The 24,844-nt window shown below is 43.1% G+C and overlaps 1 protein-coding gene across 1 annotated transcript in view; it reads left to right on the top strand.

The window, feature by feature from the left end:
- HIVEP1 (HIVEP zinc finger 1) overlaps positions 1-7,323 on the top strand; it is an 81,489-nt gene extending 74,166 nt beyond the window's left edge. The window contains exons 7-8 of the mRNA XM_059815664.1: positions 2,563-3,080; positions 5,915-7,323. Coding sequence (XP_059671647.1) covers positions 2,563-3,080; positions 5,915-7,087 — 1,691 coding nt within the window. The 3' untranslated portion in view covers positions 7,088-7,323. The remainder of the gene's footprint in view (positions 1-2,562; positions 3,081-5,914) is intronic.
- The last annotated feature ends 17,521 nt before the right edge of the window (positions 7,324-24,844 follow it).

Here is a 24,844-nt window from a genome sequence, read left to right as displayed (position 1 = left end):
TACAGCGATGCTTAAAGGGATCACTAATTACAAAAACTTGGGCACCTCTTGTTTCAGCAAACATGCACGCAGGTATGAAAGCCAGAGCAGAGCGTTCCTTTGTGCATTGCCAGAGCAAGCAAGTCAGGAATGGTTTTTTTTCATCTGACGTTTCGAAGTGGTGTGGGAGTGAGGGAACCACGTTCATCACTGTCACCTCGCCTACACTGCAGGCTTTAGCTCCAGGTAACCACACTTAAATAGAAGCTGGCAAATGCACAAAGGGTGGAGGTAAACAGGGAAACAATAGAGGGAAATGATATCCCAGAGAGTCCTGCATGTAAGGAATCTGTGTCCCACACACGGTTCCCCTTTCCATGGTTTTATTCTAGAAAGCTGAGACATATGCAGAAAATTTCTACATAAGCAGCATTTGCTAGTAAATCCTATAGTGATCTTAAATGTTGATTTGAAAAAAGATAGTTTCTTATTATAAATCAGGGCATTGTTTGAGCATATGTTTTCCATGCTTTACAAATGTGACAAATCAGTTTAATCACTTCAGGTAGTTTCTCTTGCCAGTGGAGACAGTCATTTGTGACTGACATCAACTTTCACAGAAAATGTGATTTATGTGGAGAGAGGGAGAAAAAAGAAAAGTAACAGTAGGATTTCCCGGAGAATAGATATGTGATGTTGGTAAAGAGACCAATGTTAAGAGGGAGCCCGGACTGAAATCCAAGACTTTACAATGCCCCATGCACTGCTTAAAGAGTTGCAGGAAATGCATGGGTCACCCTTTAGATGTAACACATGGAGAAGTCTTTGAGATCTGTTACAAAGGCATTGAGGGAAGTTACTTCCATTCAGAAATCAAACATATGTAGAGGTTCTGACATTTTAGATGTGTTTGCTTTGCGAATTAATGATGAAGAAACACTGTGTGAAGAAGAAAAATGACAGAAGTAGCAAGTAAAAAAATGTTGAATAACTCCATGTGGTTTTGTTAATCATATTTTTAACAATCCTACTTGCCGTATTTTTGGAATGGACCTTACTGAATTAATTTTTCCACTAAAATGTATTTTCTTTCTTGAACAGCTTTGTAGATGAGAATTATAAATTAAGACTATTTAAAATTCTAAAAAATATTTTGGTTAGCATCCTTCCAATGACCTGAAGGATTTGGGGTACTTTTAATAACATTTCAGTTTCATGCCTGCTGTAGTAAACGTAGAAAATCTATAGTTTCCATATTTAGTTAATGTACAAATTACTGTGTGGGCAAAGAGGGGCAAAGTCATTATAGAGGGATTTTTTCAAAGAAGCTGTTAGTCTCGTTCTTAATTGCATTGCTCATTTGAAACCATAAAGGCTTATAAAGGTGGGTAACTTACTGAGAGGTAGCTCAATTAAACCCATTTATTTTACCTGGAGTTAAACACGCTTATTTTCATTTTGGTAATGTAGCAGCCTGAAGTATTGGTAGTACATTCAAATTCTTTTAAGGATCTGATTTTTTTCAGAATCGTTCATTTTGATGGTAGGTTGCTCTGTAGATTTCCCTAGAACAGGATCGCTGAGATTTTAACTAACCAGCCGTCATTGCTTTTGCAGAGCCAAATGATTTTTATGCTGATATTTTTTTTGGACAGCTCAGCAGACAGACCTTTAATCGAATATAAAATATTAGTGCATTCAAAGCATTTTGTCTTTTATAAAATATTATCCCAGACAGTGTGGCTTGGAATCAGATACAGCAGATGGGATTTTCTGTCTCTTTACTAAAGACGATTCTTTCTTTCCAAGTTATGATATAAAAGAAGGTGAAAAGCTGCAGCAGAGCTGTATTTTGTAGAGAAATTTACCACTAGACAGCAGTTTGGCTTTAAGACTTGAAGTCAGGAGGGCTTCTTCATGTGAGCAAAGCTTCACGCATAGGTAAGTTTTGATAGGATTAGGGCTTTCTTGCCTCCTAGGACATCTTGGGTGATTCGTTAAGAAACCTTTCAAAACATTAGCAAAGTGAAGAATCTGTTAAGGTCTAATTTTGGTCTCTTTTGCCTGTTAACGAGATGGGTTCCTGACTAACAGCCTCCAGTCTTTCTGTTTGCATCCTTCAAAAACCTTTGCAGCAGTGATTCATATTAGGTACAAGGACACCCACTTATGAGTCAGAACCAGCTAGAGAATATCCCACCGCTAAGGTTGGCAGACCAGTTTTGTATGTCGTCACTGGGAACTTAATGAACCAGGAATCTGCTCACTTCTCCCCAAGCGAAAGAGTGAAGGGTGACTTTGAGCAAATGGTTATAAATGGCTTAAAAGAAAACAGTCAAATCCAGAAGGTTAAAAACAACACAGAAGCAGAATATGAAAGATCACGTAGCTGTATAATTAAATATGTACACTGGAAAATAAAAAACAAAAATGAAAATCTTCCCTGTTGCTTTGATGCAATGGGATGTGACTGAAAAATGCACATGCCATGTGTTTCTTGGTGTTTCTAATTGCTCCTTCCCACCTCCTTCCCAATCAGTCCAGAACCTTCATTGGCTTACCTTCTAATTCCCACTTTTGCAGGTGAGAAGCAAAGATTTGGCTATGACCGGTCAGGATATGATGTGGAGGAGTCTGATGGTGCAGATGAAGATGAAAATGACAATGAAGATGATGATGAAGACAGCCAGGCTGAGTCAGTCCTGTCCACAACCCCCTCGGTGACGGCCAGCCCCCAGCATCACCCTTCTCGACATGGCCTGCAGGATGCCGCCAGCACTGATGAAGAAATCAGGCTTCCAGACTGTTTTGCTGGGGTTCACACGGACTCTATGGATGGTCTGCCAAAAGCGCTGCTGACGAAGATGACCGTCCTTAGCGCAGTGCAGTCGGTTAGCAGGACCTCCAGGTCACCAGCAGAATTCACCCATCAGGAAGCACATGAGGGTAAAGCTCAGGAGAGAGGAGCAGGCCCCCGCAGTGCTGGTGCAGCACTGGCAGACGTCGCTCCTACATCTCCAGGTCACCAGATGTCTGTGGATTACCCCAATCCAGAAACAGCCTTGGGCCACTCCTTAGTATCAACTGCAGCTCTTACAAAGGTAGGAGTGCCTAACTCTGGGGGGAGAGCGAGCGGGATTTTAAATCCTCTTTTTAAAGATCTTTTTGGAGATTTTTCAAAGAGCAAAATGTTTGCCTTTCCCTTTATTCTTAGAGTTGTTGGCTGGTGAGTCTTTAAGAAGAGTGGCAAGGAATCGAAGCACAGATGCGTAGGACTCTAGAAACAGCAATGTTGTAGGAGCACTGCTTTTCAAATTCTTAGTTTTGATTGTATTCTCCCTGAAAGGATTAATTGTAATATGGTCATCTCAGCTGAAGTTTGGAGCTGGTAGATTGTATTACAAATAAGAAGGGATATGATATGTAGGATGAACATATGATGGTGGTTATGAAGTTTTCAGAGGGAAGTGATAGAATTCAGAAGTCATTTCACTGTGAAATATGATGATAGAATCATTGGTAATTCCCAAGGGAAACTAATCTAGTCCCAAAGGTTTTTGCCTTATCATTATAAAAAAATTGTGCAATTGCTTATCTCTCCTCCGAATATGCTTAGTACTAGAATTAGAAAGAGCACCAGATGTTCAAGGAAACCAGGAGATTGCCCTAGCACAGTAACAAAAGGAGAGATGAGCGCAGAACTGAGACACGAGTTCCCAGTACTCTCAGTTTTTCTCCAAGCTGAAAGAACATTTTAATCAGAAACGGATCAATTTTGCTCACGCCTATTCTAGACACACAGCTCTTCAGAGCAGTGTGCAGAAAGATGAGGTCGGTCTGTGTGCAAGGCTGCAGGAGCGTTCAGTAATTTTGGCGACTATTGTCTTTAAACCTCTGCTGAGGAAATCACAGAAGGGAACTGGCAGGTGTTAAGCCTTTTACAATTCAGCAATATTTTGATGGACTGTAGTGGGGACGGTACAAGTCACATACCTGATTGACCCTAAGGATATCTCTTGAAACTTTTGAATTCTTACTGCAGACCATGAAGGCATTAGAGCTTTCCAGAATAATGCGCAGAAAAATGTGATGCAAAATGTAGTTTAAATAAAGGAGTAATTACTACCTTCTTTGTGATGAATGCAGTATTTACAAATAGTATATACATGCAGTTATAGAAAAATAAGCATCAGGAAATTTTCAAAAGCATAAGCAATAAGAAAAAATTTCTTTCATGTTTAAGTACTTATTGGCTTGTTTTTTCTTTGAAAATCTGTACTACTGGATTTATTTTTTAAAAAACTTACGATAGTGAACTGTTGACAAGGAGAAACAGTAAAAATTATTGCTGCATGTCATTGTTTGTCACAGGTTCATTCCTGCTTGAAAGAACTGTGAGTCGGTGTGGCAAATGTAAATGTAGTATGACAGAGAATAAAATGTAGTGGTCTCTGATCACTGTGTAACACCTGCCACAAAAGGGGTAGGATCTTAATATTTGGATTTTGGGTTACAGTTGTTGCCAATAGATACCAGAAAGATATCTGACTGAGTTTACGCCCTCATCAAACAGAACCACTGAAGCCTCAAGAAAATATTCACACAATTTAAAATGTTGAAAGGTCTTCATTAATACAGCTCTAATAATTGTCTACATTAATATGTATTTTTTAAAAGGCATGTAAGTAATACAAGGCAGTAATTCCTTTCCAGACGACCTCCTCCTTTCCCAGACCAAAAAGAAGTGGCAGCCGTGTGCCTGATGGTTAATCTGCAGTCTGTTCCTGTTGTGAATGGTTGTGGATTCCACTTCTTGCAATAGAGACAAGGGGTCGAGACAGCTCAGGAAGGCTGTTGTATGTTCCTTTGAAAGCATCCATACCAGTTTATCAGGATTTGTTGTGAGATGTCAGACAGGACTTAATTCTGAGAAAGATGTTGGCTTCTTTCTCACACCCATCTTCCCATTTAGACTGATCGGCACTGCATAGTCAGTAAATCATATTCTCCTTTAACCAATACGTTTCCTACCAGCAGTTTTCAAAAGCATTTCTGTTAGTGTTTCGGTTTTGTGCCTGCTCTAGACATTTCTTGAGAGTTTGGTCAAAGCCACAGAATTACAGTTTAGGACTATATAAACTAAATAAGGTTGCACCATTCTTTATGTGTTATGAATATGCCTAAAACTAAAAGATACTGCAAGATTGCAATTGCAGTTTAAGTCTTCTCGGTTTAGGTGTTTTTAGGAAAGGAGTTGCCAGCCTTGGTTGGTTACACAGGCTATATGAGAAGAAAAGAGAGCATATAAATACGATTATCGGTGCAGGTGTGTGCACCACATCACAGTGAGCTGAGGCAGCAGTGCGATGTGGGTCCCATGTCTCACTCCAGTATCCGCCCATCACCTCCGCCTATGCGAGCACTGTAGTAGTCATCCATCTCTTGTCATTGCATATCGCCTGTCTTCCACTTTGGAAGCACCTACAGACAGATGTGCCATGATGCTGCTTCTGCCTGCCGGAGGCTGTAATGCCTCCAGCTGAGGAACCCGGTGCATCAAAAATGCCAGCTTATGGTTATTTAACCTTCTTGCCTAAGGTGATTTCCACAGAAAACAGTTCTCCAAAGCCTTCTCGCTCCTTAAAAAACGCGTGCAACGGATATTCAGCAATGTTTTTGAGTATTAGTGTTCAAGAGAAATTAGCCAGGGTAATTAGGAGAGGAAAATTCAATTAGTGGGCGAGGAAGGAGTTGGAAAAAGAAAGGAAGGAAATTAGTTCATTGTTCAAGCTGGGCAGTATATATTGTGAACCAGTCTGTTTTTGTTTTTTCTTAAAAGGGAGTGTGGGAAGCACTCCCAGCTACCTTGCATTTTCATTTCACTCGAGGATAGCGGTGGCCACCGCATTAACACGCCTGTGTTGTTCTGTCCCAGAGCACGCCCTCCGTCAGCTCTCCCTCCTCGCCGGTGGACCACAGCATGCAGACGACAGCGCCATCACCCTACGCCGAAATCCCAGAGGAGAAGCTGGCTGGGTGCCCGCAGCACACCACCGAGCTGAGGGCTCCCCAGACTCACCTCTTCAGCCACCTCCCCCTGCACTCACAGCGGCAAGCCACGGCACCCTACGGCACAGTACCAGTCGGGGGGATTCAGGTCGTCCCCGCTGGCCTGGCCACCTACTCCACCTTCGTTCCCATCCAGGCAGGGCCAGTGCAGCTCACTATCCCTGCCGTTAGTGTGATTCACAGAACTACCAGTGCCCTCGGCGAGACGGGCGGCGTGGCTGCGGCCGCTGCGAATCCCATGGGAGTCGCCGAGGTGAACAGCGTCGTGCCGTGCATTCCCATAGGCCAGGTGAGCATGCCGGGCATCCAGGGTCTCGGCACGCCCAGCCTGCAGCCTCTGCCACCACTGGGCATGGAGACAGTGAACATCTTGGGCCTGGCAAATGCAAACATCACCCCGCAGATACGCCCTTCGGGAATTACCCTGAACGCTGTGGGCCTCCAGGTTTTGACCGCCGGCGCAGCCCCGCAGGGCAACCCCAGCCCACAGGCCCACATTCCCGGCTTGCAGATACTGAACATCGCCCTGCCGACCCTCATCCCCTCCGTCAGCCCCATCGGCACCGAGGGGCAAGGAGCCTCTGAGGCGCCCGCCTCGGGCAGCAAAGCCTGCGAGGCCCAGCCAGAGCCGGCTCCTGTTGGCTTCCCCGCGGCTGAGGTTGGCCAGGCCGGCAGGGCCACTTCTCCTCAGGCAGCGGCCAGCGGCCAGCGGTACAGCGGGAAGAGCCATCCCGAGCCCACCCCGCTGACTGACTACGAGCGACCCGACGGGCCGGGGAAAGCGGATCCCGAAAAGACTGACCTCACGAACCCTGCCAAGCCAAAGCGCCATGTCCCTTCCCTCCAGGTGAAGAGGGCTGCCCCGGCAGAGCCCCGCTCCAAGGCAAATCCTGACACGTTAACCAAGTCCCCGGTCCACCGAACTGTCTCCCCGGACAGACAGGTACACAGGCCAGCCGCCTTGCCCCGGCGGCAAAACACGGTGCAGTTTAGCGATGGCAGCAGTGACGATGAGGATAGACTTGTAATAGCAACCTAGTTTTTGTTTTTCATTGTGTTTTTATTTTTTGAGGTTTTTTTAATAACACTTACAGGTTTCTTTGCAAACCTTCCTTTCCTTAAAGCACATTTTTCTGACACAAACCCATTACTAATCTTTGTGCAATCATGAACTCTTGACCAATAATTGTTGTTTCTTGTCAGCTCCAGCCATTTTTGTACATGTTGTATAGACGATTGTGCCTTTTTGGAGTTTTATGTTTAGAAACCTGTACAGATTGTTGAATATATATATATAAAATATATATATATAAAATATGTATATTAAAACCAGGTAGTGGCTTGTGTTTAGTAAGTAAACATCCTATGTCAGATAAATAAAGGATTAAATTATATGTTGCACTGTTAAATGTAAATTTTTATGGCTGTGGGACAAAGTTTCTGTGTACAGATCTAGTATGTAAAACTCCATATTTATTGTATCCATATTAGTCTTGGAAAAGGGTCTGTCCATCTTTCTTGTGTAAGACGGTAGCTTTACACTTAAAAGAGAAATACAGTATCTGTGTTATGAAATATTACAGTAAAATTTTGTTTACTGACTTTACCATTGCTTATGTTGTGCCTTCTTGATGGAGCCCGGTAGATAGAGAGGCGCTTGACTCATTCCTTTTAGTACCCTTCCAGCTGCATTCAGCTTGAAAGGATCCGGTGGTGGTGTATGCCCCCGTGGTTTCACCTGCCACGAGAGAGAGCGAATGCTTTTCAGGCTGACTTGGAGCAAAACCTTCCACTTCAAAACATCCGGTGATGGCAAAGTGGGGAGGGAGTCCTTCAGCTTTTTGTAGAGACAGCATCCATCCACCTCGTGGTTTTAACACTTCCTAACTAAAATTTTAAGACTTCCCTGAGGGAAAATACGGAAAGGGTCAAGATGAAATATTTTTTTATTTGTAATCTTGAACTATAAAACCACTTTTTATTGACATTAAAATGTTGTTACGCAAGAAAAGAATAATTCTTTGTGTGTTCTTAATTGCAAAATCTGCCATACAGTTGGTGAAAATGCCAGTGCTGTAATGAGGATTTGGCATTACCAATTACCCTCAACTTCTTATGAGACTGCATTTCAGGTGATCTTGGTTTACAGGTAGACAAAGCCAATTTCTCCCTAAATATTGCTTTGTCTCAATCATGCAGGGGGAAAAATGGGACTAGAGGTCTTACACATACAATTAATGTGCCCTTATATCAACAAACTCATCATGGGCATACAAGACATGGATGGATCCCAGAATAATGAAATTTAATAAAATTCTGTTTGCACATAGTGAAAACAATTTAAAGTTACCAATAAATTTTTAACATGTTCAACTACTGCAAGAGACAAGTCTCGTATGTTACAGGGCTACACATTCCTGAAAGTTTCAAATTGACCTGGGATTCGTGCTGTCATTTTTAAGTAGAGATGGTTTTCTGCTGTGTCCTTATATCGCATTCTTACAGAAGTTTAGAAAACCATTTTAACAACCAAATTCCAGTAGAAAACTAAGATGTAAATTAAAAGCATGACCGCCTTTATGGAAATAACAAGGATGAGTGCATATAAAACAACTGGAAGAAAAGGGTGAGAAGCAAATCTTGAAAAATAATCAGGAGTGAACCTGAATGTGAGCTGGGCTGCATTGTTCACAGATTAACTCCTGTACCCAGCTCAAAGAAGTAATTCATACCTCGTACTGCTCGTATTTGAGAACAGCACTATCCGAGATCCATTTTTAACTTTACATCAGCTTTTGTACAATACTCACATTGTACTCATTACATTATTCCATTATGGCGTGTTGTAAAACTGTAGGCGATGTTGAGTGAGCTTTATTAACTTTCAGAAAGAGCACTTCAGTACCAGAAAATCATTTATATTACTGTGATTATCAGCCAATTGTACTAATTCAGCAATTAGAAACGCACGAACTAGAAAGGAAAAATTACTCTCGGCTCAGACATCAATGTTGGTATAATTCCTTACTGTGCAGAGCCTCACTGAGGGCCTGAGCACCTGAACCACAAAGCACTCTCAACTCACATTGGACTTAATGAGAGTTAAGAGTACTTGGCACCCCACAGCGTTGGACTTCCAATTTGTGAGTGTCTTATGTGCAACCACTGTGTAAAATGTCACTGTGCATTTGTATGTTCTTTTTATGAATATGTAGTGATGTCAGCGTGTCTTATATCATTATCATTTATACCAAACGTGAAATAACCTGAACCAGCCAAAGTTAAAAAAAAAAAAATTGCTGCATTACATATGCTTTGAGAGCCTGAAACTTTTGCTAGTAGAATCAGGTGAAGGTTTGTAGTTAATGAACTCAAGAAACAGCATCAGTTTTAGCTTCTTTAAAATGGACACTTACACTTACCAGTAAACTAGAATTACGCTAATTAATTTAAGCGTATTTGTCTACAGCATGACAAAAAAAGATGACTGGATCAAATAGGTTTACAGCAAAGTAAAACTATCTAGCTCCAAAATTTTGAATGCCATCACAAGTATTACCATTTCTCTGAGTTTTCTAAGGAAGCAGTAGGTAAGAAATCGCTGTTCCACATGCCCTGAAGTCCTGATTTTACTAACCATTTAGAAACTCCAGAGATTTACTGTATACACATCTTAAATACTTACTTGACTACCAGTTTGTGGTGTGCTCATGTTCTAAGGATGAATTCCAGGAAGTCACTAATTTAAAAGAAAATTCAACCTGGTGAATCAGGCAATCTACATGTGTCTCTCTTCTATTCTAGGTGTTTTGAAGACATCAGTCAAGAGATGGAAGGGATATCTTGAAGAATGACAAGACAACAGCTATGTCATAAAGAGGAATGTTAAGACATATGTCATTTGGTAAGTTAATAGCAGGACAATAGAGAGAAAGGACCAAGAGAATGGGTGCTGATTGATAGTGAGCAATCATCACACTTAGCCAGGCAAAGCAGATGAGCCATATTTGAAGCAGGATCTCCGCTAACAATGAAAAGATCAGCGGATAGTTGCAGATATAGCTAACCTTGTTCAAATGGAGTTGGGAGCAAATCACTTTTTTAGAAGGTAGATGTTTGTGGCCCTGAACATTATACTGTTTCCCTTCCCTCTAGCATGTTTCCCAATGGATATTCCATGAGGTACCTCTACAACTTGTGCAACAGGAAAAAAAACCAAACTAGGAGTGTGACCAGACCCGAGAGGTCCATACCTCTCCTCTGTGTCTAGCAGTTTCATTTTAATCATGCGTGTAACCAGCATCTATACTGTATGTCAGCATACATGGGTGTCCGGCATCTGCACAAGCCTGTGACCACTGTGTTAGTGATTATGTTTTCATTCTGAATTAATTCCTTTTATTTTAAATTGTGTTGTATCTTTATTCTCTTGTCCAGAGTCATTAGTGATGGGGAAATTGCACTCCCCTTGCCACAAGGATCCTTCTGTTCAAGTCAGTAGCAAATATCTCAGAGATTTGCCAGTGCAGGATTAGGCTGGTCTTCAGATGGTGTAAATTATTGCAGCTGAATTGGAGTAAATAGCACTGGGGCTGTTTACTCAGGGATCAATTTTTAACGACTCTGTCAGACACCCTCTGGCAAATCCAGCACAGCTGTTTAAACATTAAAAGGCCAGGGCAAGTGTTGCTCCTCAGTGCATCCAGGTACAGTCTGGCATCTTCACACAACCTATTCTCATCAAGAGGGTGCAAGCAGGTGCTAGCTGAAGGCTGGGTACAAATACAGTACTCACTTCTGTGAGACCTGTGCAGATGCTTCCCTGTTATCTGCCAAAAGCCCTCAGTAGAAAAAGAACCGACCAGTAGCCTGTAGCTCTTCTCTTTCAACTCAGACCTGGATTAATTTCTCATTGCAATACGTGATGTTTGCTGGTGATGTGGGTATCTGATTTTGAAGGCGGCATGTTCCCCTGCTGTCCATATAACAATATTGGTTTTGGAATGTGGACTCTATTAAATGTGTCTACGTCCCCCATCTGGGCTTTAATAAGCTACAGCATGACCTACCTGTCACTTCTTAGGACACTATCTAAACCAAAGACAGCCACTTTTGCTGTAACTGGCCTCAGATCTCTGCATCTGTAGCATTACATCCCCAGACGCAACTCCCAACTTCTGGGCCATAGCTGACATAAAACAAACTTACTAGGTTGAGGGATGCCTTGCCCTGAATCGATTACTGTTGCTGTTCACACTTCTGCTCCTTTCACTTCTCAAGTAACTTTGTGTAGCTCCAGGTTGCTGTAAATTATGCCCTGAGGCTACAGCAGCCCACAGTTGGTCTGTATCAGCCAGTCCCCTGCCAGAAAGTCTGACAGCAGTGTTTTGCATACAAGCAAATTCAAATGCACACCACATGCATTTCATCTCAGACAACGTACTTAGGCTGAACAAAGTCTGGCCCACCCCAAAAACAAAGATACACCATAAAACAAAGATATACCATGCTTTACACTTAGCTAAACATTCTGTATGGGTTCTTAATAAACAGATTTATCTTGCCTTGAGTTTACTGACATGTATGTTAAACAGAATATAAAATGAATTTGTCACTATACAGCTTATTCCAGAAGTCCTCATTTTTTGCAAGCTAATCATCACTAAGGTTTTATAAACGCTTCAGTTTAAACCTGTAAAATGCCTTTCAAACATGTTTGGCATGGGGATGGTTTCATCAAAACAGAATAAAAAAATGCTCAGTTTTAGCATAAGTGACTTCCCAAAAGCCAGGAAAACCAAACAATCTATAAGTAAGAGTGCTTGCTCAAGATACCCTTCAGCTGATTTATCTGACAGGCCACTGCTTCTGTTGCTTTTGAAAGATCCTCTGAGACCTGTTACATCTCATAGCAGGGAATCCTTACCTTGCTTTCATGGTTTATAATACAAATAATAGATGTCAACCATCGTAGGTGACTGTTGTGGCCAGTGTCTAGTTGTGAATGTTAAATTAAGAATGCCTTAAAAAAAAGGTGGCTAGAATTGTCTTTCCCTGTCTTAAGGCTTTTTCCTTTGCTTGTAAGGGGTCTCAGCACCTACAGATGGCCATTTTTAATTATACATAAAATACCAGAGACTTACACCACATAGAAACCATTTATGGCTTATAGCTTTGAGGATGAGACGACTGTCTTAGGTCTAGACACTGGATTGCTAACTCTATTGCTGGCTTACGATAAAAACAAGCTACTTTTTAAAATACTTCAAATTGATTATTAGGTAAGTTTATGTGGAATGTCATTGGTTAGATGAGCAAACAGCAACAAGGATGTAACAGCATGTAATTAATTGATTAGATGTTCATGTTTTATTCCAGAAATGCTGAATCAAAAAAAAAGAAAATCCTTATGGCAAAGGTGTTGCTGGTGTTGTTTGTCCCTCCACTTCTCCTCTCTATACTGGCAAGACTACTCAAAATGTTAGGAAGTGGCTGGTGATTTTCAGATATTTCATGTGAGATCTAAGGAAACCATGCTGGCTGAAAGATGGCAAGGCTTTACATTCCTACAGTTCAGTCATGGAAACAAAACTCGTCCTAAGATGAGTCAATTAGCTAGGCATGCTTAGTTTTCTTTGGTAATAGTAGGCTTGCTTTCCCCAATAAGGTCAAATGTTAAGGCCTGTTTGGTTTTGCGGCTGTACTCTTTAGTGTATTTGAAATCTATTACCATGCATGAGGCATTTGTGCTGGAATCAGGCCAGCTGAAGGCTGTTTGTAAAGTCAAATACCCCTAGCATTTCCTCTTTTTTGTTAAGTTAACATGGTTAGAACATCCTTTTGGGCTTCAGAAGTTCCATTTGCAGGTCATTCAGGTCTAAGGTGCTTTGGTGTTGGTACCTAAGTACCTTACAGTTGGATTCCTCCTTCTGAGAAACAAAACATTTGACATAGGTGACATCTGCATTTCATATACAGCAGCTCTTTAATAAAATCATTGTCCCTTAAGAGTCGCTCCCCAACCCCATCAGCTCGCTGCCCCAGATGGAGCCACGGAAGTGAGTTCGCAGCCCACTCATTTGCGCAGGGCTCATCCCCATCATAGCTCCAGCGGCTGCTTTTGTGAGGGGCTTTCCCCAGGACTCCTGTGTGAGGCGGGAGTGATCGTTGGACGTGCGCATGCAGTGAGGGACCAGCACAGAGGGAGCATCACTGCAAATGTCCACCCACGTCCCAGGAAGACAGGGCCACTGGACACCAGTAGGGATTTTGCTCAGTGCTGGGCCTCGTGCAGGTGCAGATTTTGGAAAAGGAGTTAGGCACCATCAACAGAACCTACCCAGAGCTGAAACGGCTAAGTGAAAAACCATCTTGAGGGTTCCCTCTTCCCATCCCTTATAACTAATGCATATCAAGTCAAAATGAAGGATTAAAAGGCACCTTTTGACAGAAATTTTTGGCAAATCAGAAGGAATTTTGACATGAAGCCAAAATTCCCTGTTTGAACAGAAAATTGCTACAGCTCTGTTCCTGCTAATACTCAAAAACTCCCCAGCCTGTGCTGCTGCCCTTCTGGCACCCGGCTCTCCTCCACAGGATCTAACAAGGTAGTTTGCCTCTGTGAGGCTCTCCATGCCTCAGGCACACTGTGCTGAGAGATCATATCTTTTATACAATGCAATCACAAGGGCTTCACTCTGAAAACGTGAGGAAAAGGAGATGGTGATGTCCACTCTCATACACTCGGCCACCGATACTGCCGCGGTGGCACCCTCTGCCACTGAGGCCAAGCGGTGCAATGAAGGTGCAGTCACCATCCTCTCATGGGAGGCTGAAGCACACTAGTGCTGCACCAGCTCTCTCATCGGCCGGGACTACATAGCAAGGAAGGTGATGTCCCTCAGCTCCCCCAGTAAGCGGACTCCTTCATTAGTTATGCCTCTTTCAACGGGGGCTGCTCCAAACTCCCGTGCTCTAGCCTAGGCCAGCTGGAGGCACGAGGCCATGATACAAGAAAGAGAGAGAAACCAGGCTGCAAGACAGAGCAAGCCAGGGAGAGCACCATGCTGTAACCAGACTGCTAGGTTGTTCGGGCGCAGGAAGACAGCGCGCTGTATTTCAGCCCTGTGACCCAGTGTTAGGTGTGGCCCTGGTTTGCAAAAACAGTTTAGGAACCAGAACAGAAGCAAATGTTGAAACAGTACCTCTTTGCAAAACAGAAGTCATGTTTTCATCTGGACATTAGACAGTTTTGCTCCACCAACAAATCAAGTGGGTGGTTCAGAAACCATTTTTGACACTCAGAGGTTTAAATTGTGTTTCTCTCTTTGTTTATTCCCATACCTATAATCATCGGTGACTCTTTCTTATTTACAGTGTTTCAGAGCAAGAGCTCACACACCTAATGCTGATTAATTCTGCTGGACTGGGTAACTGGCTCCCCTGTGCATATCCTGTTTTCCTGTGAATCATCATTCCTCCTTGAGACATCCTCCAACTCAGATCAAAGATCCAGAATGTATTAGATATGAAGACATCAGACAGCTCAAACAGATTAGAAAAGACACATACAAAGAAATGCATCCCAGCTTCTCCTTCCTCCTGTCCTGCTGAAAATTGGCAGGGTCAACACAATCCTAAGCACTTGTTATAAAAGAAACTGTAGAAAGACAAAAAAAAAAATGAAAAAAAGGGGAGAGAGAGAGAGAGAGAGACTCTGGAAACTTAGTTTACCTGGAGTCTTCTACAAATGACCCTTTCTAAGTATTTGCACTTTTGTACTTACTTTGTTCTCCCTTGCAGTTGGAAACTCGTCAGGCTAGAGCCTCATCTGATGGAAAATGACATCCGTAAGCTTCAGCAAGAGCTGCACTAACTGCATCAGCAGAGGACTTGGTACTATCCATTTAAGTATTGAGCCTTGCCTACAAACACACAAATTAAAGGAACATGAAAACATGTGGTCTGTTTTTTCAAGTTTATGCAGTCTGTTGTGTTCTTGATGGTTTTATTCAATTTTCCATTTAGCTATATGAACAACTGAAAAGATTCTGCACCAGTGAAATGCCAAAACCTAAGGTCATGAGGTCAGACTAGATTATCTTAATAGTCTTTTCTCCCCTTGCAATCTTTGAACACAGGTTTTATCTGATAAAGCAGTTAAAGTCTTTATTTCAGCAGCGTTTGATCTTGAAGATTGCACAAATAATTAGTCTTTTAAGATTCTGAACTTTTTTTTAAAATAGAATTTTAAACTCTCCTTTTAATGGATGCCTTTTAATCCTTATGTTTAAGAATAAGAGCCGTGTTTGATCTAAGACAACGGACAATGTGTTTGGATAGTCAGAGAGACCATTTTTATGGGAGTGTTTGAACAATATACTGCGTTTTTTCAAGAAGCTGTTCCTCCAGTCAGTGGAAACAGCTGAATAAAGGACCAAAGGACTGTCCTTTTTCTGTCATTAAGCTCATATAAAAGGAAGATAAAATGTGCTGCTCTTTCTTACATCTTAGAGTGGACTGTATCAGGCTTTTAGTTCTAGACCTCTAACTCTTCTATTAGCCTTCTGCACTTGGAGGGGAAAAGAAACACTTTTAACCTTATGCACTGTGAACACTCACTTGAAGGCAATGGAGGAAAAAATACCCAGCAGGAATACGCTCTGCAAATACTCAGCAAAATCATTAGATTTGCATATTCTTAATCAATGCGGTTTTGGCAGAATTAAGTGTGGGTTTTTTTATCGAGAGTATAGTTTGTCCAAGCCCCTGGGTGGGGTTCAGCTGTTCATGCTTTCTTTGAGGAAAAATGTCAGTAAGATCTGATGCTGAGTTGTCCTCTGCCTCCAAAAACTCCCCAATGTAGGAGTATCAGCATGTGGCAGGGTTGTGAGAGGCATGTGAACTGAGCCCAAAGTTTGCCCCCCGCTGCAGCTTCCCCGGCTGGGGCAGCCATCACGGCCACTGCAGCTGTCCAAGGGAGGTGGGAGTGGGTTTGAAGGAACGAGGGCCAAATAACATGAAAAAGATCAGCCTTCTGCAGAGAGACAGAAACCTCATTGTCCAGTCCTGAGAACAAATGGACAATCTTTTTGTTCTTCATAATCCATGGTATTTCTGTTGTTTTCTTGACCTTCCCCTTTAATTGGTCCCATGTATGCAATACACATGCAATTACCAATGCACTGGAAATAGTGACTGTAACATTGTTTTCCAACATTTGAGAGAAAGAGGAGGGGCCAATTGTTGGTCTGTCCAATCTGGAAAGCAGTCTGTAGGTGCTGGGTAGGTATGCCAGAGCATATGCTTGAAACTTCACTGGGCATCTAGGATATTATTTACACCTAATGCTTCACCTCCTCCAGATTCCTCCCTGTCAGTTCATCCAGGGCAGTGGTGAGGGAGCTGAGGACTGCTGGCTTTTTAACCAGGTGCTAGCTAGTGCCTCAAAAGAGTTCAAACTCCTACTTCATCCTATTAGGGGCCATTTATTGAGCATATTTTGTGTTTTGTGTGTGTACAATAATGCAATTTTGTCAGCCCCATGCTGGAGTACTGACCTGTCAGCATAATGATGGTGCCAAACAGGGGCGAGGGGGGGGTGGGAAACGGAGCTCAAGCTTGGCTTGCGCATGTTCCTCTAGGAATTATCTTGTGAGTTTCTGGCAGCGGCATAAAAAAGGGAGCCGGCATAAAAAAGGGAGCCATCTCAGAAGGGGGTTGGACTTTGATGCTTTGGAGGATGAGGGAGAATGCTTTTAAAATAATTGTTTGGGCCAGAAAATGAAGACAAAGCCTGGCCTCAGGGTTGTCAGGAGCAGTCTCCTACTGCCTTCAGGAGGGCCAGGATTTCAGTCATGGATTTTTAAGGCTGGAGCACAGAGAGTATCTTACAACAGAGCATGGGTATTTCTGGCACAATGGGGATTGCTGTTAATAACACCGGAAAGTGGTTTGGTTTTGTTTTTTTTTTTTTTAACCTGGCATTGCTCCTTCAAGGAAATTAAAGGCTGATACATTTGCATTTCTACACGTCATTAACCCAGGTGCCTACTGCAGGGCCTAAAGCCCGTGTCTGCTGGCAAGACTAAATCAGCTAATGCGCTTTTCCTAACACACTGAGGGAATCCGGAGTCTCTCCTTTAGAAGCCGACTTGCTATTTTAACTAATTGCTTCTGGTAACAGTTAATAGCATTTTGCAAAGGCACTTCATCTGCTGACAGCATTTTGATGTAAGGAAGGAACACAGTTCACATTTCCAAGGGAAGCATCGGGAAACCCATTACCAGCTTCATTAATCTGTTAATAATAAAATGAAAGTACAAATAAAATGTGACAAATTGGGTTCTGTTGTGAAAGTCACTTTAACAGGAGGCTCTGAATAAAGGTCAAAACAGACTCTGATTTCTGCTGTGTTTTAATAGTAGAATCAGAGGAGAGCATTGTAGAAACACTGTAATTAATCTGGCGATACTGTAATTGTCCCCAAACGATACAGAGAGAGTTTGACAAGTGATTTTTTTTTCTTTTCCTTGAGAGCATTTACAAAACCTGGAACATAAAGCTTTGTCACACAACATTTAAGTGCTAATCCAATTTCACAGGGAGCTTTCAGCAAAGTAGGTACAGTAGATATAGGCTTACTTTCACTGCCTGCATACTTGCAGCTGCTACCTCAGGCGAAACTGAAGTTTACCCAGCACAGAGGCAAAAGAGAGAAGAAAAGCCCTGCAAGTGCAGATCTTCTAGCAGCGGTCACAGAAATAAGCCTGGCATTGGAAACAGGCTACATGAAGAGTCAAGAAACCAGATCAGATATCCCTTTTCTGGCAAGGATGGGGCCGGCTTGCTAGGAGCCCTTGTTTAAAATGAAAGCTGTACAAAATCAGTTTACTGTCCACCTCTTCTTTTAAGGCTACCCCCGAATCTATCAGGGCCCCCTGCATGTCTAATATCAGCTTTCCTAGCCACATCCTAGTTTAGCAGGATATCTTAGTCTAGCCTCTGCACTTAAATAATCCTCCTGCTGGGATCTTCAGCTCATACTGCAGAAACAAAACTTTCAGATTGGACTTGATGATCTTACAGGTCTTTTCCAACCGTAGTGGTTCTGTGATTCTGTAAATTAAGTCAGACCAAATCCAGCCTCTCTGAGGCACGGTTCTAATGGGTTCTGTAGAAAAACGTCCAATTTATCTAAGTTCCTGCTTATTACAGTTAAGCAATTGCCCCAAAAGCAATCAGTTGCAGAGCGTAATTTGGGGATGCAGCTGCAACGAACAGAGGGCTTCCTGCAGCCTGGCAGAGCACAGTCTGCTGGGAGCACCTGAACCAAAGGCATGCTTATTATTAAAGAAGCCAGCCAGGCAAACAAATATATAAACATGTTAATGTGAAATCTTTGAAGAGAATGGCTAAGTCAGGCAGGATGACTATATGGAAAACTGATAGCTCTATTTTAAAAATCAGCAGAAGGAGAAGGCTGTCCTTTTGGTTTACGCAAGCCAAAAGGAGTCTGTACAGCTTTCTTCTCCTCCAGTCATTTTAAGCATTATCTCAGACCCCAACGAGACCAGATTTCCAGTTTGAGAAGCACCACGTGGAGTTAGTTACATCAGGAAAGAAGCAAGGGGAGGGGGATGATAAAGAGGAAGGGAAGGAGGACAGGCTTTTCACCTGGTCTCTGAGAGGAGTTTGCAGTTACCCGTAGGAGGTGGGAACAGTGTCGTGAGGAATTGCCTCAGTGTTGAGGGGCTGGGGGCCTGGGAAAGGCAAGAAGCCTGGAGCAGATGCCTATCAGTATGAAAACGCTGATAGGCTGGAAATCGGATATAAACTGGGCTTAGAGGCTAGGAACTGTGTGGGTTGTGAGATGAGCTATTAAGCAGAGAGACAGAGTATGGGAGGAAGAGAGGGGGGCAAGAAAGCAGCCTGCTGTGGATGGAGTAACCTTTCATTAGCATAACACTCTCTCAGAGGACAGGGCCGGACAGAGGTTCATACAGATTAACAGATTTTTTGCCACAGCACGCAGCGAGAGTCCTTCTTGTGCTCAGCCTGACTTTAGCTGTTTACTTTACGCTCAGTTTCACATTTAAAGTCTATTTGTTATTAACATCAGATCAGGTCTCTCATTCTTATTCTAGTGATTTGAGCTCTAAAATTGCAGCTATCAATCCAGTTCAGTTTGGGTTCATGGAGAGCTAACTTGTCCATGCCTGGGAGATGATTTTGGGCAAAGCAATGACATGCAGGTCTAGGATTGCAGCTGCTTTGGGAGCTGGCAGTTGCCTGATTTGAATTTAGTTAGTTGAGGACTCTCTGCTGCCTTTCGTCTGCTCAGCCAGAGCTCACGGAGCACTGCTCCTGCTAACAGAGTGCTATTTGCTACCTCCTTCTTCCCATTTCCTATCACTAGCCCTTTTCTTACCCTTCTGAAATGGGTCTCTCTCATGCAGTGTTTGTGCAAGGAGGGCTGAATAAGAAGAGCAGTCTCCACTTGGTTTCTCTCTTTCCTCCTGCTTCTATCTCTTCTGTCCAGCAGAAAGTTGTGCGTACTTGACCCAGTGTGAGTTTGAGGAAGATAGTCAGACCAATTGTAAAAGACCATCTGCAGGGCTGTTTGATACCTACCAGGTTGCTGAGTCTTCCTTGAAGCCTTTGCTAGCCACATCTGCTGCATCACAAGGAAGGCAGCTTCATACTGCTATTGCTTATGTATAGGATCCTGCAGCTGCCTGCTGTAAAGGCAATCATGCCCCAGGCTTTTCTTCTGTTCCTTTCTACACAGTATATGCCTCTCTCATAATTGCTTTCTCTTTCTCCTTCCCAAAGAGTTCTGCCTTGCAAAATATTAGAGAACAATCCTATGCAGAGAATTAATATCAAAGAGAGATGACCTCAGGTCTGAATGCCCAAACACAGCTCCTGTAGTCCAGTCACTACAGTGTAACTCTGGGATCACCACTTACTCTAAGTAATTCCAGCTCTGTATTTTTCTTCTTCAAAGGCAGCAATTGCAATAGCAAAATCCTGGCCTTGATTTTTGGGGTGCCTCTACTCTTCTGAACAGATCTGTCAGAATGTCAAGAACACACAGGATGAGCTATAACCAACCCAAGAGAAATCTGGCATCTATTGCTTTAACAGTTTCATTGCCACCTTCTTTCTCTTCCTGTTTGGACTTTAAATGTTGACTAAAAGGCATTTTTCATCAAGGTTTATGTATCCTGTCACACTCAAAAACACATTTCTCCATAAAGGTAAAAGAAGATGCCATGGAAAAAACTCTGCCTTTGTGTTCAAATCCTCATTGCTCATGGCCAACAGCACTGAACTTCATTTTTTTGTTGTCTCTTAAGGCAGTGAATAACAGAGCACATGTACCATTCTGCACAGAGGATTGGGAATAGTATAAAAAAAGCACAGAAATTTATTCCATGTTGAAAAATTAGGGATCAGAATGTCTATTTAGAGAGTTAATTGCTTTTTTTGTTTTTTCTTTGGTATTTTTAGCAGTGGCAGTGCCTCAGCACTGTGCCCATAATGCACTTACAGTTTCTCTCTGTCGCTACACACACACACACTCTGCATAAAACCAGATGCCTCATGCCCTACAGATTTTTCTTTCAACTGTGCCATGGAATAGCAAGGGACAGCAAGGTGAGTGTGACATCAGGGCCAGCAAAGTCAGGGCTTCACGGACGGACAAGAGGTGCAGTCCCACAGCCCCAAGGACGGAGAACAGGGCAGGCCCAGGGGGGCAGCCCAGAGTCCAGATCTCTGGGCAAGTCCACAGCAGCCAGACAGGTCCAAGTTCAAACCCCCATGGGTTGGGGTCAGGGTGGAAACAGTCCATGGCCAGGCAGAAGCACAGCTGCAACCGGTGCAGGTGGGGCCAAGCACCAGAGCCTCAGCTGAAGATCAATATTCAAGCTAAGCATCTACATGCTTATCTGTTGTGCCAGGTTCATTGGTAAGAACAATCATCACAAAAACTCCCATACAGTGTAAATGGCTGCTGGCTCTCCTTTGAGAGGCTCTCTTTTAGCTTGCCAGGGCTTCTCACAGTAAACCAAAACAGTAGGAAATAGAAAATAAATAAGCATTTTGCAACAAAATAGTAGCCTGTCCAAGGGAGAGTAGAGAGAAGTATAGCTGTTGGTAGTTTGGAAAACCAAGCTATTATAGGAAGAGCCCAAATGAGGGATTTTTGTATTTTGGGGGGGGGAGGAAAGGGATATTTAATCTGGCAAAAAACCCAAATAAGGAGCAAAAAACAAAAGCTGCAAGCTCAAGTGAGACATGTGCATTGTTAAAAAGATCGAAGGCAAATGAGGATACATAGCCAGTATGAGAACAGTTTAATATGGGATATTCCCCATTCCTTTCAGTCTTAGGTCAATATTTGGATAACTTTCTCCATGGCTCAATCAGAACTTCTGAGCTTGATGCAAAAGTGGTTGAATGAGACTCTTTGGCCTTTATTAAACAGAAGATAGAGTAGAGAGTCCTAATGCTCCCCGTGGCTGTAAAATTTATGAGCATATGAATTTATGGGACTGGAGTTTACTTTTAAGATCCCAGTCTCTGGCTGGTTGCCTGGCTGGGGGGAAGGATGTATCACCTGAAGGCGTATGTGTTGAACACCAAGACATTACTGCTCTCAAGGCACTGAATCTGTCACCAGTATCCTCAGCTGTGAGCTGGACCCAACTGAGTATTTTCAACACATTTTGTAGGGGAGTGTTTCCATCCTAAAGTCCAAGCCTGAAACCTGACATGATTTATGTGCTTGACACACTATAAGTGGTGCCACTGAGAGACTGGGGGAACAGTCACCAAGTCAACGGCAAACCATAAAATCAGGTGTATATCAAGTCAAAGGCACAACTCATTGTTGCTAAGACTAAAATTCAGCTACATGAGTGAGTCTTTGACATTTCAGGGCCCAGAAGAATCAGAACAAGTATAAACAAGAAAATACCGTTGAGCCCTGTTTTGCAGTTGTGGGCACTGCAGTCTCTTAACCAGTTTAGAAACACAGATTATACCTTGATGCTGGAGGCGTAAGGGAAGATCTATTGTGAGAAAAGATACCAATAACTGCTGGATGGGGTCACCTGTTCACCAGTGGAAGATACCATCTCCCAGGCTTGGCAGGAGCCCCAATCGAGTTCCCCCAGGCAGCAACACAAGGCTATCGGTTGAGGCATGGGGACAGGCCTGCAAGGAGGGAACCACCAGGGGCAGGCAGAGGCCTGAAATGCCAGTGTCCTTGTGCCTGGAAGAAGGAAGGTGTCATGAGAGCCAGGAGTGTGGCCAGAGGATGGGAAGAAAGGTGGGACCGCTTGGGTCAAGAGCTCGGGGGTCAGCAAGCCTTGACATTTCAGAGGAAAGGAAATAAAGTGCTCCTGTGTTCAGGGAAGCAGGGCGTTAGAACCTGTCTCCACTCTGTAAGCATGGTCACACCAGAGATGTATGTGTCTTTATATATATGGGTCCCTGCCTCAACTGTCTCCCTCTAAGGAGGAAGTTGGCCAGTCAGGCGCCCAGATTAGCACATGCTTTGGCAGCCCAACATCTGCAAGAAACATACGGCTGGGATCCAACTATTAAGTCTTCGTCAGAACCATGAGACCATCCCTAATGGGATTCTCTTCCCCCCTCCCTCCGTTCTCCTCTTACACTTGCCAGTCTTAATTTCATTTTAGCTATGAGTCTGTTTGCTCCTGAAATTTCCTCATGTCTTCCCTAAGTAAACCTATGTTTATGACAGTAAATACATTCACTATGTATTGGTATCAAGCAATTGCTTTTAAAAGATAATTTTCCTCTTGCTGTTATTACCCCTTTATTTCCTCTGCTATTTTTCTTAGTGAGTTATATGGGGAAGAAATTACTGCTATTTTGTCTCGAGGTTTCCCTGAGGAACCTTGTCAAAATGAACAGTCCTTTTACTAAGCTTTCCTATACAGATTGAGCAGAAATAAAACAAAATAATTAAATGGCTCCTGAAAGAATTCAGTGCCTGAAACCCTGGGGAAAAATAATGGTTCCATCTATGCCATTGTGAAAGCCTTTATTGCAGCTCAGCATTTATGTTGTGCATAGGGTCTTACGGTGTCATCACCATCAGATCTGAGTGCTTTCCAGGCGTGCAGTTAAGTGACTAACAAGTGTCGTCTGCTTGTTCTCGCAGCCTCTCCCCACTGGGAGAAACCTGTGTGGTTGAGAGCCTTGTTTTGGAAGTATATTGCTTTTGTTTGAGGCATATTTTTATTCTTGTTTTTAGTATACTTGTTATCATCTGTTTCTGTTAAAGAAGTTCAGTGGCACTCAGGGAACGAGCATGCCTCCTAGCTGCCCGTTCTCCTGAGTGCTTTGTTCTTCAATAGGAGATTGAGAAAAAAATGAGTATTTGGAAAGTTCTTCTCAAGTTAGAAATAAGAGGCTGAATTTCACACTAGTGATACACATAATCTGTGCCTACAAACCGGTACAATGAATAATGTCTTGGCTCACTCTGCTGTGCAAAAATATCCTGCATCCATGCGAAGTTATGGTTACCACAGCCCCAAGCACAGTTGCAGCATGGAAACCCTGAACTCCCTTTGTCTTTTTTTTTTTTTCCTTTCAAAGCGTGTGAGGGTTCCTCGACTTTGGAATTTGCCCTTCTCGTTGGATCAAACAGTCTGAAGCTGTTTAGTTTTCTGGCTCGTCTGTTCCCCCTCTACTTCTCAAAGGGCAAGAATTAATGGGCTCAGTCCTGCAAGACACTGATCCTTCTGGCACCAGTTCAGCAAACCACTTATGCAAGTGTTTAAATTTTAACCACGCATAGGAGCTGAGTCGCTGAGGTTAATGGGACTGTAGCAGGGACTGCAGTGGGACCATCCTCCCTGACCCCGCAGCCTGACCTGCCGACATCCCTCTGACTCCCACGCAGCCATACGTGGGGTGACCTCAGCACGTGTTTGTTTATCCTGGAGTTAAATGAGTATATGGGGACTTCGCTGGATCTGCCTTAGACTGCCCGGCCCTAAAGTTCAGATCTCCGCCGAGCAGTCACCAGGGAAAAGCAGATGGGTGGGATCGGCTCCATAATGTTGTCCGATGGCTGCCAACTACCTTGGCCATGAACCCCTTCAGGCACTTATGACATGGGCAACTTCCTGGGACAGCACCCTCTTTCTCACTGACCCACTACATTTTCTGAGGGTTTTTTTGCCTCCTGAAGGGGTTTTGTGGCACAGGGAGGGGAGGCTGGCACTGTGGTTTGTGTACTGGGGTTTATGGGGACCTGGACCTCAGTGGCTTCAACCAGTGCCATGTTGTAACGGTGAAAGGAGAGGCCACTACCCTGAACAACGCCTGTGGCATGAACAGGGCTTCTCACAAGTTCTTTGTTCTTATAGCAACAACAACAAAATTCATCTTAGGCATGATCACTTATAAACCTTCAGAGGCAGCCAAAATTGCCCCATCCTTTTTCTTGAGGGGGGTGGGGGAAACAAGCTCCAGTGGTCCCAATTACTCTGTTCGCTAGAAAAAATTTTTTGTGTAATGACCTCAGTAGGGAGTGAGCAGCTCCTTTTGTGTATTAAATTAAAATCTCTGAGGGGACATTAGGCCCTGTAATTCGTATTTCTCAGATGCAATTTAAGTCTTTCATCAAAAAAATCCTCATAATAACTGAGCTCTGTGATACCCAGTAGATTCATTTTCATGTGAAGGATGAAAATAGCCAGCAACATGTTAACAAATTCCACAGGGAGACCAATTGTAATGATAAAA

This window comes from Gavia stellata, chromosome 3 (genome assembly GCF_030936135.1).
Source record: "Gavia stellata isolate bGavSte3 chromosome 3, bGavSte3.hap2, whole genome shotgun sequence".
NCBI classification, from domain to species: Eukaryota; Metazoa; Chordata; class Aves; order Gaviiformes; family Gaviidae; genus Gavia; species Gavia stellata.
Note: the sequence above shows the minus strand (reverse complement) of the source record. Positions and strands in the feature narration are given on the sequence as shown.